Source organism: Thalassophryne amazonica, chromosome 2 (assembly GCF_902500255.1).
Source record: "Thalassophryne amazonica chromosome 2, fThaAma1.1, whole genome shotgun sequence".
Taxonomy (NCBI): Eukaryota; Metazoa; Chordata; class Actinopteri; order Batrachoidiformes; family Batrachoididae; genus Thalassophryne; species Thalassophryne amazonica.
The window spans coordinates 74,677,079-74,695,695 of NC_047104.1; the positions used below are offsets into that span (position 1 = coordinate 74,677,079).

General features: G+C 39.9%; 1 protein-coding gene across 1 annotated transcript in view; it reads right to left on the bottom strand.

The window, feature by feature from the left end:
- Positions 1-18,617, bottom strand: part of ush2a (Usher syndrome 2A (autosomal recessive, mild)) — a 1,147,097-nt gene that overhangs the window by 673,285 nt on the left and 455,195 nt on the right. The window contains 2 exon segments of the mRNA XM_034188044.1: positions 2,074-2,175; positions 2,409-2,535. Of these exon segments, the coding sequence (XP_034043935.1) occupies positions 2,074-2,175; positions 2,409-2,535 (229 nt within the window).

Below are 18,617 nucleotides of genomic sequence, written 5' to 3' on the forward strand. Positions count from 1 at the left end.
ATTCCACGCTGTATCGGTAAGTAATTTTGTTGTCATTGTTGTTAACCCACAAGGAATGAGAAGGAGTGCTGCAGTGGTGTGAGTATCGATGTAAAGCCCTGGTCACAGGGCACTAACGAAGGACACTGAAACCAAAATGAAACACGAAATCTGGAGTTATGTTGACTTTCAGAGACATAATTTAACAGTTGTCCAGCTTCGTTCCTGTAGCTGGCATTATGTGAACATGCGCACAGCTGTCTGTAGTGCACAGCTGTTTGTGTGTGTGCACACAGCCTCTCCAGCCACAGACGGCATGCGAACATGCAGATTTATTGCTTCGTTTCAGCTTCAGTGTCATTCGTTAGTGCTGTGTGACCGGGGCTTCATTGCTAGGAAAGTTCAACAACCAAAATACCAAAATTCTGGGCGCAATGAAGATGTTTTCACTATTATTTGATTTCTTTGTGCGACTGACATCATTATTCAAGCATTCAAAAGGCTGTTCCTACCTCCACACAACTCCAACCACACACGAGAAAGTTTCTTGACAGTTCTTGTTGTTGAACGAAACCACGTCTACCTAAACGGAGTTGTGATGTCATCAGGCATGGACGTAGGCGCTGTCTAGCGGCAACTTGAAAATCATCCATTAAGGACCATTTGTTCTTCTTCTTTTTCAATGTCCGGTGTTCTTCAATGTTTATCAGGAGAATAACAAATTAATAATGGAAACAGGTTGTTCAAGCTGAAAGTGAGGCGGGGCCTCAAAAATCAAATTCTATTTATACTGTGTATGCCAACTGAATGCTATATGTGCATCAGTCATACCATGTGGTGGTTTCTCAAAAGCGAGAAATTTCCACTACAGTTTGTCAGAGGCCAGAGAAAAAATTCAAGTCTGGATATGCTCTGTTTTGTGGTAATAAAGTCCTTCTCTGCTCCAGTATGCGGTTAGAGAGAGCAGGACGGGTCTTGTACCAACCACTGGGTCAGGTTCTGGGGTGTGGGCAAAAGGTCATAAGTGGCTCTGATGACAAAACTTAGCCAAGGTTTCTCCATCTCCCAAATGTCATGCCAACTCAGTTTTCTTTTTGTACAGGCTCTCTCAATTACTCCACTGACTCTGTTTAGACGTCACACTGTGAAAACCTTCATATGAGCCGCATCCTCCCTGTTGCCATACGGCAGTCAATGCTCAAACCATGGGATCTTCAGATTCTGTGAGGGTCATGACCAACCTTGTTTTGGTGCATATAAATTTTTCTAAATCTGATTTACCAATCTCATGAACTCCAATAGGATTTAAGCATCGTAGGACCCACTGTTTGATATGTGTGTTGATCAGTCTTTCCAGTTTTTCCACTTTGCTGATCATTGTTAAGAGCCATATATGGAAGATGCCAAACTAGAAGCCCCACAGCTTGAGATGACCTGGAAACAAGGTTTTGTTGATGTGAGTTATATATGTGATTGTGTCTTCAAACAACCGACTCAAGCCCTTCACTGGCCTTTCTGAAACAGTTGGGGCTTTTCTCTGCAATTTTCCCTGTAGAGTGGAGATGCTACAGCAGTTGCTGGACTTTACTTAATTTTGTGCGCACATGATGAAGCTGATAAAGGTTTTTCAAAAGCCTATTGTTGCAGGGGTTCAGCTGTCATCAGTGGTGTTGTATTGACCAACCAGTAGCTGTTTACCCTCACAATCCATTTTGAGGCTCTGATGTTAAGCTCCATTGTCAAAGTAAATGCCAGTGGGGAGGTGGTGCATTCGGTCATGATATCTACTTCTAGTGTTTGCCAAGATGTGGTAAAATGCAATGCTGTGATGCAAAAATGAACATAAGGGAAGCAGCGATTTAAAAGATTTGCTATTTTTGTAGGGACCTCAAAGAATTTAAATGCAGTCCACAATAGGAAATGAGGAACTGATAGGCATTGGCCAAGTCAAGGAACAAGATGTACAGATCCTTTCCTTCTTTCTTTATGTCCAAGAAAAAAAATCAGACAGACCAACACACTGACAGAGGTAACAATAAAACCTCCATAGAATAATTAATAATCAAAAATGGGCCTGGTGAGGAGTGAACTGACCTGAATCTTTCCTTAGTAGAGTAAAATTATCAGGCAGCCCTCCAATAAACACACCAGTGTTCTCACCAATAACTGTATTGCCACTGGAAGCTAACGCACTGCCTGGTGATTGAGAAGGAAGGCAGAACATAAAAACAAAGTTGAAATCTGAACATTTAATAACAATAAATTAAAAAGTGAACAAAAGAGGACAGGACAGCAGAAAAGTGAGGTAAAAGAGAGCGAGATTGAGAAAGAGAGAAAAAATACTACATGTGAGGAATGTTATGCAATTTGTCGCACACTGACAGAAAATGTATACATGCACACCTGCAGGGAGACATATGAGAAGTTACCTCTGTACTGATTGTTTACTATGATTGTTCCCACAGCTCCTCGCCTTAATGCCATGATGTGATGCCACTGTCCATCATTATAGTGCCGTCCTCCATCACCCTGTACACTCACCGCCACGGCTGAGCCCTACATACACACAAACACAAATCCATTAACACACATTATTATGACGTCCCTGTACAGCACCAAATTACAACATACGTCACACCAAGGCGCTTCACACAAGTAAGGTCTAACCTTAACCACTTAACTACCACTTAACATTGGCAACAGTGGCAAGAAAAAATGGACGAAACCTCAGACCACACTCAGCAGGGGTGTCCATCTGCTCTTTTTTAAGTGTTCGTTATGTGGTTTGCTTTTTAAGACACTCTCCAAACTTAATGTGTCCATACGTTGTGGCAGGCAAAGCCTGTAATGTACTTCATATAGGAAGCATGGAGCAGAACCAATTATTCTCCAGTTTATGGAGAGCTGTTTCTCTGAAATTCAATGTGGCAACACCCACAGTCAATGTAAATAATCACCATGCAACCAAATTAAGTTATTTCCCTGAATGTGATTGAAATAAAAGTACACAGATGTTAAGATAACTCTCCAATGCTGCTGGTGATTTATGTTATGGACGCAAAACAGATGGCATATCAACACAAGGTACATCAAATGAACATATATGCCGAGTTGTACTTTGTTTCTGAAAATTTAGTTTATGCACAAACAACTGCTAACAATTAGAATACTCAATTCCCCTCCCCCTTTTTTTACCATTTGGTTATATTTGATGTTTTAGTTGCCATTCATTTGTTAGTCAGTTGGTCAGAGAGACTATCAGTCAGCAGGTCATCTCAAAGAAACATGAACAGATTTTAATGAATTTTGATGGAGAGGTACGCTTTGTTTCAATGATGAATTGATTCAATCTTGCTTATGAGCGTTGACGTGGCATCCTATTCCTTTGATACTGGATACTTGGATACAGTGATGTGCGGTCTGGGGAGGCAGGTGATTCTGTGCCTCACCTGTGGGAAAGGGAAGTCTGGGGTCCCCTGCTAGAGCTGTTGCTCCCGTGACCCGATCCGGGATAAGTGGTTGAAGATGAGTGATGAGTATATTTATCCAGTGATTTGTACTATAAAGTTATTTTCTATAAAGTTATTTGGCGTTCAAATACTGAAAAGAGATGTGCGGTGAGGTAGCACCCAGCCATACCTCACCTTGGATTGCGCAATCACTTGGCTAACTGCTGGAATGCTGTGCAGTGAGACTGTATTGCTGTCTCTCTGTATGTCGACATTAAGATGGTCAAACTCTTTGGATATGAACTTAAATTCCATAGTATAGCTGATGTACATAATATACAGTGTTTTTTTCAGCTGCTGTATGTGTGTGTAACGTGTTTTGTGTGCTGAGCGACCACAAAACGGCTGCAAAAAGGCACTAGTTGAGGCACGCAGTTCTCCTGCCTCATGTTAGGGGGCTCTAGTGATCCCAGGGATTTTTCTTGCAGCAACTCCTCAGCTGCATTATAAGCAGCCATTCATTTATTTTTTCCTCTCACCTGGAAGAAGTCTCATCAAACACGAGCGGTTGACCACTCACATTCAAAGCCAGAAAAGGCTCCAAACATACAGTCGGAACATGACTGATGGACAACTTTCTTCCCTGGCAGTGATCTCCACTGAGACAGGGAGACTTTATAACTGAAGGAAGATAAGGAAAACTTCCACAAGCAAGTCATCAATGCTTTTGTTCAGAAGAAGCGGCACATGGACTTCATTTATAAGTAAAGGTTTATTGCTTATTGTTTGTTTGGATCCCCATTAGCTACTCTTCCTGGGGTCCAACAGATTTACAAATATAGTAAATCAAAAATACATTAAAAAATATATATAAAAATAAATGAAAATAAAAATCACAAAAAATCATATCAAATTAATCATCATCTATATTTGTTGAAAAGGTTGAGTCAGATTACTCATATTCCGATAAATACTGTTTCAGAAGTTTTTTAAAGAAACATTGATTTGCACTGAGTTTAATGTGAACCAGTAATAAGTTCCATTCATGCATACCCCTAAATGTGACAGTGTTCTTAATGGCATTGGTTCTAGCTACAGGTAACGTAAAATTTCCCACCACATGTCTGGTTCTGTACGTATGATTTTCTGAACTAAGAAAAATTCCAAAACAAAATATAAGGTAACTTAGTGACAATAATTTTTCTAACAAAAATGATCAGCGAATATAAAAGTCTATCTTTGACTAACAACCAGTTTAATTTTTTTATGCATTGTGATGATATTTCTCCTATAACTGCAACTAAGTGCCACATGAGCACCCCTGTTCTGAATAATCTGTAATCTATTTATCAATTCCCCAGCAGCATTTGACCAAACTACTGGGCAATAGTCCGAATATACTAATAGTAGTGCGTTAATAGCATACTTCTTTGTAGTGCAACTTAGAAACCTTGCATGTCTTCTCATAATTGATATACCCCTGCCCATTTTTACAAAAATATTATTTATATGTTTTTTTCCATGATAATTCTGAATCTACCACTACACCCAGCAGCTTGGTCTCATGCACTTCATTTATTATCATATTATTAATCTCAATGTATAATATGAGGTTTTTCATAACAACACAGCTAGATCCAATAACCATACAGTTAGTCTTTTCTGTATTTAACACTAACTTATTATAAATTACCCACTAAACTACATTATGGAATTCCATATCTAAAACAGTTTCAAGATCATTTCATGAGCGTGCTGATGTATAAATGGTTGAATCATCTGCATACATTACTATACTAGCTTTATGTAAAATATATGGTAAATCATTCATGAAAATTGTAAATAATAACACTATGTAACACAATTTTTGTTCCTGGCTTCTAAGTGTTATATTTCAACTGCTTATGTCTAAAGTCTATGGAAAAATGACTACATTCAGCACAAACTTTGATTTTATTTTTTTAACGTTCTAGAAAGTTCTAAAAGTTTCTTGAAATTTCTAGATAATTCTGGAAACTTCTAGAAAATTCTGGACAGTTCTAGCAGTTAAAGAATATTCTAGAAGACTACTCCGTAGTAGTGAAGGCAAATCGAGAATATTCTTGAAAACAGACAAATTTCAAAATATCATTGTCCTGATCACAGAAGCAAAGTTTCTGTGGAATAACAGCTATTTTCTATTTATTTAAGGCATAACAGGTTAGGAAAACACACTGTGTACCCAGGAACAAAACAAAAATAAAAATTTGTTACATAGTGTAATGGACCGAGGCAACTCCCTTGTGGCACTACGCATAATAACCTCCTGGTGTTAGAAAAACTGCCATTAAAAAACACTGTCTGTGTTCTGTTAGATAAGTAACTATTGAACCAAGTCAGAGCTGATAGCTCAAAACCAGAACAAGCACGTTTTTCCAATAACAAATCATGGTCAATAATATCAAAAACAGCAGAGAGATCGAGAAACACGGTACCAACTATGTTCTTCTTTCCAACCTCTCTGAACCAATCATCCGACATATGAGTCAACGCCGTGGCAGTGGAGTGACTCTTTCTGTACGCATGTTGAAAATAAGTAATTAAGTTATTAGAAGAAAAATAGTTATTAATTTGCTCATATACAATAGACTCCATAATTTTTCCTAACACAGGTAAGACCATAATAACATTTTTTTTATTAAATGTGCTTTTTGTGTGCTACAGTTTGTATGTGTAAAGAATGCTAATATGAGATTTTAAACATAACCCGTTAACTGCTGCCAATCAAACAGTGATTAAGTTACTCTGTGGGGTTCATATGTTTGTAAATCTGATTGTGATGAAATCAGTGCCTCAGCAGCCATCAACCTCACCGCACGTCACTGCTTGGATACTGTCTTCGATCATTGATCATAACTCTTTTAATCATGATCAATTCAATCAATTTTTTTTTTATATAGCGCCAAATCACAACAAACAGTTGCCCCAAGGCGCCTTATATTGTAAGGCAAGGCCATATAATAATTATGTAAAACCCCAACGGTCAAAACGACCCCCTGTGAGCAAGCACTTGGCTACAGTGGGAAGGAAAAACTCCCTTTTAACAGGAAGAAACCTCCAGCAGAACCAGGCTCAGGGAGGGACAGTCTTCTGCTGGGACTGGTTGGGGCTGAGGGAGAGAACCAGGAAAAAGACATGCTGTGGAGGGGAGCAGAGATCGATCACTAATGATTAAATGCAGAGTGGTGCATACAGAGCAAAAAGAGAAAGAAACAGTGCATCGTGGGAACCCCCCAGCAGTCTACGTCTATAGCAGCATAACTAAGGGATGATTCAGGGTCACCTGATCCAGCCCTAACTATAAGCTTTAGCAAAAAGGAAAGTTTTAAGCCTAATCTTAAAAGTAGAGAGGGTGTCTGTCTCCCTGATCTGAATTGGGAGCTGGTTCCACAGGAGAGGAGCCTGAAAGCTGAAGGCTCTGCCTCCCATTCTACTCTTACAAACCCTAGGAACTACAAGTAAGCCTGCAGTCTGAGAGCGAAGTGCTCTATTGGGGTGATATGGTACTACGAGGTCCCTAAGATAAGATGGGACCTGATTATTCAAAACCTTATAAGTAAGAAGAACAATTTTAAATTCTATTCTAGAATTAACAGGAAGCCAATGAAGAGAGGCCAATATGGGTGAGATATGCTCTCTCCTTCTAGTCCCCGTTAGTACTCTAGCTGCAGCATTTTGAATTAACTGAAGGCTTTTTAGGGAACTTTTAGGACAACCTAATAATAATGAATTACAATAGTCCAGCCTAGAGGAAATAAATGCATGAATTAGTTTTTCAGCATCACTCTGAGACAAGACCTTTCTAATTTTAGAGATATTGCATAAATGCAAAAAAGCAGTCCTACATATTTGTTTAATATGCGCTTTGAATGACATATCCTGATCAAAAATGACTCCAAGATTTCTCACAGTATTACTAGAGGTCAGGGTAATGCCATCCAGAGTAAGGATCTGATTAGACACCATGTTTCTAAGATTTGTGGGGCCAAGTACAATAACTTCAGTTTTATCTGAGTTTAAAAGCAGGAAATTAGAGGTCATCCATGTCTTTATGTCTGTAAGACAATCCTGCAGTTTAGCTAATTGGTGTGTGTCCTCTGGCTTCATGGATAGATAAAGCTGGGTATCATCTGCGTAACAATGAAAATTTAAGCAATACCGTCTAATAATACTGCCTAAGGGAAGCATGTATAAAGTGAATAAAATTGGTCCTAGCACAGAACCTTGTGGAACTCCATAATTAACTTTAGTCTGTGAAGAAGATTCCCCATTTACATGAACAAATTGTAATCTATTAGACAAATATGATCCAAACCACCGCAGCGCAGTGCCTTTAATACCTATGGCATGCTCTAATCTCTGTAATAAAATTTTATGGTCAACAGTATCAAAAGCAGCACTGAGGTCTAACAGAACAAGCACAGAGATGAGTCCACTGTCCGAGGCCATAAGAAGATCATTTGTAACCTTCACTAATGCTGTTTCTGTACAATGATGAATTCTAAAACCTGACTGAAACTCTTCAAATAGACCATTCCTCTGCAGATGATCAGTTAGCTGTTTTACAACTACCCTTTCAAGAATTTTTGAGAGAAAAGGAAGGTTGGAGATTGGCCTATAATTAGCTAAGATAGCTGGGTCAAGTGATGGCTTTTTAAGTAATGGTTTAATTACTGCCACCTTAAAAGCCTGTGGTACATAGCCAACTAACAAAGATAGATTGATCATATTTAGGATCGAAGCATTAAATAATGGTAGGGCTTCCTTGAGCAGCCTGGTAGGAATGGGGTCTAATAAACATGTTGATGGTTTGGATGAAGTAACTAATGAAAATAACTCAGACAGAACAATCGGAGAGAAAGAGTCTAACCAAATACCGGCATCACTGAAAGCAGCCAAAGATAACGATACGTCTTTGGGATGGTTATGAGTAATTTTTTCTCTAATAGTTAAAATTTTGTTAGCAAAGAAAGTCATGAAGTCATTACTAGTTAAAGTTAATGGAATACTCAGCTCAATAGAGCTCTGACTCTTTGTCAGCCTGGCTACAGTGCTGAAAAGAAACCTGGGGTTGTTCTTATTTTCTTCAATTAGTGATGAGTAGAAAGATGTCCTAGCTTTACGGAGGGCTTTTTTTATAGAGCAACAGACTCTTTTTCCAGGCTAAGTGAAGATCTTCTAAATTAGTGAGACGCCATTTCCTCTCCAACTTACGGGTTATCTGCTTTAAGCTACGAGTTTGTGAGTTATACCACGGAGTCAGGCACTTCTGATTTAAAGCTCTCTTTTTCTGAGGAGCTACAGCATCCAAAGTTGTCTTCAATGAGGATGTAAAACTATTGACGAGATACTCTATCTCACAGAGTTTAGGTAGCTACTCTGCACTGTGTATGGCATTAGAGAACATAAAGAAGGAATCATATCCTTAAACCTAGTTACAGCGCTTTCTGAAAGACTTCTAGTGTAATGAAACTTATTCCCCACTGCTGGGTAGTCCATCAGAGTAAATGTAAATGTTATTAAGAAATGATCAGACAGAAGGGAGTTTTCAGGGAATACTGTTAAGTCTTCTATTTCCATACCATAAGTCAGAACAAGATCTAAGATATGATTAAAGTGGTGGGTGGACTCATTTACATTTTGAGCACAGTAACGACCAGGTGGACGATAGATAATAACAAATAAAACTGGTTTTTGGGACTTCCAATTTGGATGGACAAGACTAAGAGTCAAGCTTTCAAATGAATTAAAGCTCTGTCTGGGTTTTTGATTAATTAATAAGCTGGAATGGAAGATTGCTGCTAATCCTCCGCCTCGGCCCGTGCTACAAGCATTCTGACAGTTAGTGTGACTCGGGGGTGTTGACTCATTTAAACTAACATATTCATCCTGCTGTAACCAGGTTTCTGTAAGGCAGAATAAATCAATATGTTGATCAATTATTATATCATTTACCAACAGGGACTTAGAAGAGAGAGACCTAATGTTTAATAGACCACATTTAACTGTTTTAGTCTGTGGTGCAGTTGAAGGTGCTATATTATTTTTTCTTTTTGAATTTTTATGCTTAAATAGATTTTTGCTGGTTATTGGTGGTCTGGGAGCAGACACCGTCTCTACGGGGATGGGGTAATGAGGGGATGGCAGGGGGAGAGAAGCTGCAGAGAGGTGTGTAAGACTACAACTCTGCTTCCTGGTCCCAACCCTGGATAGTCACGGTTTGGAGGATTTAAGAAAATTGGCCAGATTTCTAGAAATGAGAGCTGCTCCATCCAAAGTGGGATGGATGCCGTCTCTCCTAGCAAGACCAGGTTTTCCCCAGAAGCTTTGCCAATTATCTATGAAGCCCACCTAATTTTTTGATAAAGAGACATATCACTCATCTTTGATCATTGATCTGTAATCCTGAGTATTATAGTGGTAATAGTCCAAACCGGCATCACAGACCAAATGGTCCAACCCTAAAAATTGGTCCGCCCTGACACCACTGGGCATGCGTCATTTCGTAACTCAGCAGCTTGTCTGAGATGGACTCTCTTCCCCCAAAGCGATCAAAGGGAAACATGGGATTATTAACTATCAGATGACAAAGTAAAACCTCTGAAATCATTCTAAAGTAAGTTATAAGCAGAAATGAGGCCGTTTTAAGCAGAAATGAGGCGCTTTGAAATGAGAGAGGCACAGTGAACGCAGCAGAAGCAGCTCGTCGTGGCTGCTGCACTCTGATCACTTCCTCCGTATTTTATTATGAAATAATGCTGAATTTATGTGGAAATGATTGTAATACAAAAGCTTCAGAGATCTGTCGCTGAGATAGATGATGACTGGAATGAAGTCTGAAGGAGAAATAAGGCGATAAACAGTGAAATACTGCTGACGCTCCGAAATGACACATGCACAGTGAAGGCAGGGCGGACCAATTTTTGGAGGGGATCGTTCGGTCTGCAACAACGGAATCACTCTGTAATGTACATAAGTGCCCCTTTGGGGTTTTAGACTTGGCTAAGGTCTTGGGCAGAAGAAAATGAGATTTTCTTGGGCATGACAAGGATAGAGAGAATTAGGAATTAGCATATCAGAGGGGCACCACAGGCAGAATAGTTTAGAGATAAAAGTGAGAGAGGTGAGCTTGAGATGCTTTGGAAATGTGCAAAGGAGGGATATGGGGTATAACAGGAGAAGGATGCTGAGGATGGAGCAACCAGGCAAGAGGAGAAGTGGAAGGCCAAAGAGGAAGTTTATGGAAGTGGTGAGGGAGAAGAGGCAGTTCGTTTGTGTGACAGATATATACAGAGGACAGGGTGAAATGACAGTAGCCAAAAGAAGTAAAAGTCTTGTTTTACAACTGACAGAAGCTACTGTAGCATGATAGCTGTCGTCATTTTTGAGAGTGTTTATTTCTCCTGTGTTGAAAGGTCTGCAGTATTAGCACAGTTTGGGATGAGGCATTAACACATACTTAACACAAGCGCAGCAGTTTAAACTGAAATAGAGAATTTATGAAGATTAGTTGAGCAATGGATATAGTACAGAATTTTGTCCCACAGTGTGCTGAAAAATTTTACGCTCCTACTACATTTTCTCACAATCTATATTATAATAGCTAAGTGGCCTCTGTGTACATGTGTGAGTGTGCATGCATGCGTGCGTGTATGGCTCCGATCACGCAGAAACTGTGGAGAGCTGACATTTGCCGTTTGGTATGTTTATGTATTTTGGGTCAAGGATGAATGCTGCGAAAACGGAAAGTTGATAGGACAAATATTTTTTGAGAAATTAGCAATTTTAGCTAAGCAGTAAACAATGGACATTGTGCTGCAATGCACCATGGGAGTTCAGGGTTTTGGGGTTTTAAATGTTATTGTGGTTGATGTTAGTTTAACAGTGTTGTTAATGTTGTTGATTTATTGTGTTTTTGTAGTTCAATTGGTTTAGTCAGTTTATTTAGTTTTTTTGCTGGTACCATAAGTGAGAAGTGTATTGCGTTTGATGTCTTACATCACTGTCTCTGTTTGTGTCTAAAATTAGAAGCACCTGCTTGTAGCAGAATGCTGAAAAGAGAAAAAGCTCTGTGTGAGTGTAACTTCAATCACAGAGAAACTGAGGACAGCTGACACTTGCCGTTTGGTGTGCTTATGTATTTTGGATCAAGGATGAACACCGCCAAAACGGAACATTGATAGGACTAATATTTTTGAAGAAGCTATTGATCTTAGCTAACATTGCTAACTACATTCTGGACTCACATGCCATTCAAGCAGGGGGTGGTAAATGACCTTTATATTAAAAGCACAAATGCGTGCATGCTTATATTTAGTAAGTTCAGTGTAAGTACATAATATAATTGTAAATATGCTAAAAATACATGGATGTCACTAGAAAGTGAAAACACGTATTTTCATTGTGGTCCATTTAAAACTCAAATGAGAAATAGAAGTAATAATAGCAATAATTAAAAAATAGTAATAATAATAATACTGATAACAATAACAGTGTGTACATGATAAGAAGAACCTAAACAATTTATAAATACATTAAGACAGTAAATTAACATTCAAAAATATGTAATTAACAGGAAAATAAAAGGGTTGAGTTTTTCTTCTAAAAACTGTTTTGGTCTAAGGTTTAAGGTTTTAAAACATTATGGACTCACACGCCATTCCAACTCATTATAGAAACTTTCCATAATTTATTACCATCCTTGAAAAATGTCAGCTACCTATTTTTATAAATATTACCCAATGTAGAGCCCAAGGATCCCCACTGACAACATGCTAGTTAATTGGAAATTGTGCCCTCTAAGTTCGTTTTTCAAGTCATAAGCTGATTCATGAAGCTTACTTTTAATTTTAAATTATCTCTTGTTTAATTGTGTGTTGTCACAACACTGTTAGACATTAATGACCAATAACACACATACCTGGACAAGTACAACATACATACACCACCTTCAGAAGGACATGAAGGGCATATAATCATCAAAGTGTTGTTACAGGGCTTTCTGCTGCCTATTAAGTATGACATCATTGTTCTGATCAGGTTTTAGTGAGTACACACAGACAAATGTAGTAAACAAGAGAAACAAGCGCTTACAGACACACAGGCAACATACAGCTACACAGAAACACACAGGCGGTGATGAAGATTTAATGATGAGATCAATAAATGTATGAATGCCAGAGTATATCAGCATATGACATATTTACTACTGTTGCTAGACAACTCAACTTAATAAGACAAGTGGGGAGGGAGGGTCTTCCTCTACCTTTCACAGGAAGAATGCAATCAGTGGAAGGATTTACCATGCTCAACTCTTGAAAAAGCACTCTTCTTGTGCTTTTGATTTAGGTACTTAAAGTTCAATTACTCCTGTGTGGACATGTGACACACAGACTCACGACTGGAATCCCATTGTGTCCAGAAACCCTTACTTAAAATGTTCCTCAAATGCATCTCAGTGAACAGACAGCTGGCTTGTCACCTGACAGTCATGTTAATAACTTTCCTCCACCTCCACCAATCATTCTGCAGTTCCAGTCTTTTAACTCATTCCATGGTTAAATCTTATCGGATGTGAGTTTTTTCAACCGCATTCATCCATCTGAAAGGTGACTGGCCTGATGGCCATCTACATTCAGGTGTTTAAAAATTGGTATATCCTTCATCTTTACCACATCCAAGACACAACCTAAGGTCTGCTGTAATTTCATCATGTCTTAATCCAGCCAGCCTACCCACTTCCTTAATCAGTCACGGGACTTCCATTTCTAAAAACTGTCTGCAATTTAATTTTTGAAAAACGCATCCACAACTCTGATCCACATATAATTATTGATTGTAAGGCTTTTCAATGTACAGTTAGGTCATGGTTAATAGCATGCACTGCTATTTCAGGTTACTGTATCCACCACTTCACTGAACTACCTCAGCCACCAACTAGCAACCACCCAAGCACACTCGTGTGCCATCCTTATTGTGTGACAGTAACCATGTATCTGTTGTAACCAGGTCGACTTGAGTCAGTCACTGGTCCTCAGCAGTGATGCTGGATCCTGCTCAGTAAAACATGCTACAGGCTGTAATATGTAGTGTTATAATGTCTCACAATGTGTGTAACAGACCTTTTTCCCAGTCTTTTTAATTACAGTAACTGCTTTATTCACCTGTATGCATCAACTTACAAATCTCAATTTAATTGCTTTACCTGTATTTTTAACGCCCTGTCAAACACTTTGTCAACTTTTGTTTTTTCAAAATTTTGATTGTAACATTTATTCATAATCTTGATGTTATCCAAATGCATCTCCTGGTTAAAGAATTTTTTAATGATTATTTACTGGTTGTGTATTTTAAATATGCATACTGTAAGAATGCCAGTTTGTTTTTTGTTTTTTTTATAAAACTGTCAAATAGAAGTTTATGTTCACTGTTCTCTGTGTATGTGCCTGTTTTGGAGGCAGTGAATCTATTTTGGAGTAGCTGATAACCACCTACCTGTTTGGGCCAAATGTCTCATGGATTATTGTGTCAACCTGCTCCCAGGACACACATACACCTCTGTACATTGAAACAACCAGCATTTAATTGAGAACTACTCACTGTCATCATGACAGCTTTAACAGCAGGTGTTTTTCAGCCTGTTTGTCAAATTGTTTGTGACTTTAATACGTGACTCTACTGTTCCAGTGTGTGAAAGGAAATATGACTTAACGCGTGTGAATGCGTGGCAATTGGCATGTGAGTGCATCACTTTTCTGTGTCATGCTAAATTAGCCCCCACATCCACTGCACCCACGCTGGTAATCCCATTAGGCTAGCTCAACAGGCTAATAGAGGGAAGTAATGGGCCCGGCTATAAGCATCTAGGGGAACACTAATAAGGCATGACACCACTCCTACTGTTAATTACCACAAACTCACCTAAACAAAAGAATCAACACAGCTGGAGAAAATGTATGCCTACACTCTGCTGCACATACACCAGTAGATGTATCACACACACGTTAAAACATATCTATTCAGTGACATACAGCTCCCATAGTAAAGAGCAGTCATACATTGTTATATAAATTGTTTAACTAGTACTGGATATTGATACTCGGGAAAATATGTGCACAACCATTTTGTTTGAGTATGTAATTAGCCGGTGGCCTCATGGAAATATAAGCATAATCATCTCCCATCAACACTTTCATCATTGGAATCGTTGACTCTTTAACCCCTCTACATGTGTCTGTATGGATGGATAAGGGAAGCAGGGCTGTGCGTGTATGTATGTGTGCACGGGTGCAAAGCTTAATTAGCTTCCAATTTGTATTCACGCGTGGTGACTGCAGGGAATGAGTTAATTGCAGTCCAATTCAAACGTTGACACACTTTCAAAGTTTTCCCCACTCTCCCTGTCTCCCTGACAGAAACCAATGAGGGGCTACAGATCACATTTATTAGATGAGAGCAAGTGAGAGAGAAAATGGGAGTAAGAAGAAAAAAAAAGAAAAAGAAAGAGAAGTGGACTGGAAGGAAACAGAAAAAGATGTGAAAGTGGCCAGGTGAGTAAAACAATCAAGGAAATAATAGAGTTGGACACAAAAACAGAGTGCGGGCACAAATGATTCTTTCAGAGAAGGCAATATGAGATAAATAGTCCCTAATGGTGCCAGTATACTCCAAAACAAATCAAATTTGGCATGACACATGTTCTCAGACATCAAACAGGTACTGCAGTGCAGGTATATGCACAAGTAGTTCTACTTGGCACACTTCAAAAGATGCCATTGTGCCTGCTGTAGGGTCATCTACTCTGAGCCACTTCTTCAGTGATGTTTTGCTCCTTTAATCCCAGAAAATCTCAAGGTGGTGAGTCACAGCAGAAGGGACATCCGACCAGCCCCTGCAGCTGGTAGCAGGATAGTTTGTTTCCACTTGAACTGTCCTATATTCAGGGCCAAAGCCAGCACTTCCCTTGTTCTGCGTCTTGCACCAGGATTTTGGAGCCTATCTAAGCTTCAAGCCTGGGATGCTGAGAGATTTAGAGAGCGCGGCTCTTCTTTGAAGCTTGAGGCAATGAAGCATTGATCTGACCTGCTGCTTCGTTGGTTCTTTTATTTCGCTTTATCTTAATTTTTCCCAGCTAAAACCCCAAAGAGCATTATGTCTGTGAGTAATATTTACCTTTTTATGTTAAACCAACCTGTTATGGTCTTCTGAAACAGTTGATAGATGTATTTTATAACTTAAAAACGGGACCGATGCTAATGTGTTAGCATGTCTATGGAGTTTTCAATGTTAAAGTTAGCATTAAGTTGTTCGTTTGTGTGCATTTGTTTTCTGTATAATAATTAATGGCTCAGTGTTTGTTGTAAAAGAGTCAAATGTATTACAAATTGTAATATTTTTTAAATTTATTTTTGTTTATATATTAAAAAGAACCTGATTAAAAACACAACAGAAAAGATAAAACCAACTAGATAGATAGATACACTTAACAAAAATATAAACGGAACACTTTTGGTTTTGCTCCCATTTTGTATGAGATGAACTCAAAGATAAAACTTTTTCCACATACACAATATCACCATTTCCCTCAAATATTGTTCACAAACCAGTCTAAATCTGTGATAGTGAGCACTTCTCCTTTGCTGAGATAATCCATCCCACCTCACAGGTGTGCCATATCAAGATGCTGATTAGACACCATGATTAGTGCACAAGTGTGCCTTAGACTACCCACAATAAAAGGCCACTCTGAAAGGTGCAGTTTTATCACACACCACAATGCCACAGATGTCGCAAGATTTGAGGGAGCGTGCAAATGGCATGCTGACAGCAGGAATGTCAACCAGAGCTGTTGCTCTTGTATTGAATGTTCATTTCTCTACCATAAGCCGTCTCCAAAGGCGTTTCAGAGAATTTGGCAGTACATCCAACCAGCCTCACAACCGCAGACCACGTGTAACCACACCAGCCCAGGACCTCCACATCCAGCATGTTCACCACCAAGATCGTCTGAGACCAGCCACTCAGACAGCTGCTGAAACAATCGGTTTGCATAACCAAAGAAGTTCTGCACAAATTGTCAGAAACCGTCTCAGGGAAGCTCATCTGCATGCTCGTCGTCCTCATCGGGGTCTCGACCTGACTCCAGTTCGTCGTCGTAACCGACTTGAGTGGGCAAATGCTCACATTCGCTGGCGTTTGGCACATTGGAGAGGTGTTCTCTTCACAGATGAATCCCGGTTCACACTGTCCAGGGCAGATGGCAGACAGCGTGTGTGGCGTCGTGTGGGTGAGCGGTTTTCTGATGTCAATGTTGTGGATCGAGTGGCCCATGGTGGCGGTGGGGTTATGGTATGGGCAGGCGTCTGTTATGGATGAAGAACACAGGTGCATTTTATTGATGGCATTTTGAATGCACAGAGATACCGTGACGAGATCCTGAGGCCCATTGTTGTGCCATACATCCAAGAACATCACCTCATGTTGCAGCAGGATAATGCACGGCCCCATGTTGCAAGGATCTGTACACAATTCTTGGAAGCTGAAAATGTCCCAGTTCTTGCATGGCCGGCATACTCACCGGACATGTCACCCATTGAGCATGTTTGGATGCTCTGAACCGGTGTATACAACAGCGTGTACCAGTTCCTGCCAATATCCAGCAACTTCGCACAGCCATTGAAGAGGAGTGGACCAACATTCCACAGGCCACAATTGACAACCTGATCAACTCTATGCGACGGAGATGTGTTGCACTGCATGAGGCAAATGGTGGTCACACCAAATACTGACTGGTATCCCCCCCAAATAAAACAAAACTGCACCTTTCAAAGTGGCCTTTTATTGTGGGCAGTCTAAGGCACACCTGTGCACTAATCATGGTGTCTAATCAGCATCTTGGTATGGCACACCTGTGAGGTGGGATGGATTATCTCAGCAAAGGAGAAGTGCTCACTATCACAGATTTAGACTGGTTTGTGAACAATATTTGAGGGAAATGGTGATATTGTGTATGTGAAAAAAGTTTTAGATCTTTGAGTTCATCTCATACAAAATGGGAGCAAAACCAAAAGTGTTGCATTTATATTTTTGTTGAGTGTAGATAGATAGCTTTTATTATCATTGTCATTACTACAACAAGATTTCCGCACTCACATTCCACATACAACAGCAATTGATCTACAATTTTTACTTGTTTACCGTAATAATGGCACACATCAGAATTAGGACAACACATATACATTTGACATGTGCACTAAACTTGAAACAGTCTGTTTCCCAATTGAGGCGATGTGAGTGTGTTTGTAGCCGCTGCAACTGTCAAGTTGCGCCGCCTGACCAGCTTGGGAAGACGGAGGCCTGCCGCAGGGAGGGAGGGGTAGGACAAGAGGTAAGAGGAGAAAACTGGCGCATGTTTCGGTCCATGTGTAAGTCTGTCAGTTTATTGTCCTTGTGGGTTGAGATAAGAATGGAGCCGAATAATCTCACCAGAGCCTGGATAAATTCCTCTGGAGGTAAACAGTGGGCAATTGACCTTGATGCTAGATAGCCTGTAGTGTTGCAGCCAAGCAGTGAAAAACACTTTTTACAGTTCACTCGCACACCCAAATCCCAATTATGAATTAAGAATATTCCCAATTATGAATTAAGAATATTCACCGGCCTCCGAAACCTTCAGCTTCAACTGCAAGGCACGCATCAGCTCCAAGGTGTCATCCAATTTGCGTCTGAGTTCAAGAGTCAACGCAGTTTGAGAATGCACTGCCTTGCCAACCTCGTTAATCATGGCGGACAAGCGAGGGCCCGTGGTTCTTGATGCCGCCGTCTTGCCAATTTTCTGGTAGATCAGGGCAGCACATAAGCCAAAAAGTATCAGCCCTGCGACCATGAGACCAAAAATGAATAAATCCTCGACATCCTCAACAGAGAAAGGCGCCAAGCATGCCACACGCCAGGAACTCCAGGAGTCGAGGACATAGCCCGCAGGATACATTCCATCTGGGCAGGCAGGATCCCCCGGTCCTTGTAGAAAAAATGGTGTCAATAGCGTTCAGAGACCAGCTGATCAATTCCATGGTTAATCCAATAGTAGTCCAATAGATCCAGAATCCAATATAGTTTTGAGGAATTTACAGTCTGGTGGAGTAGGGACTT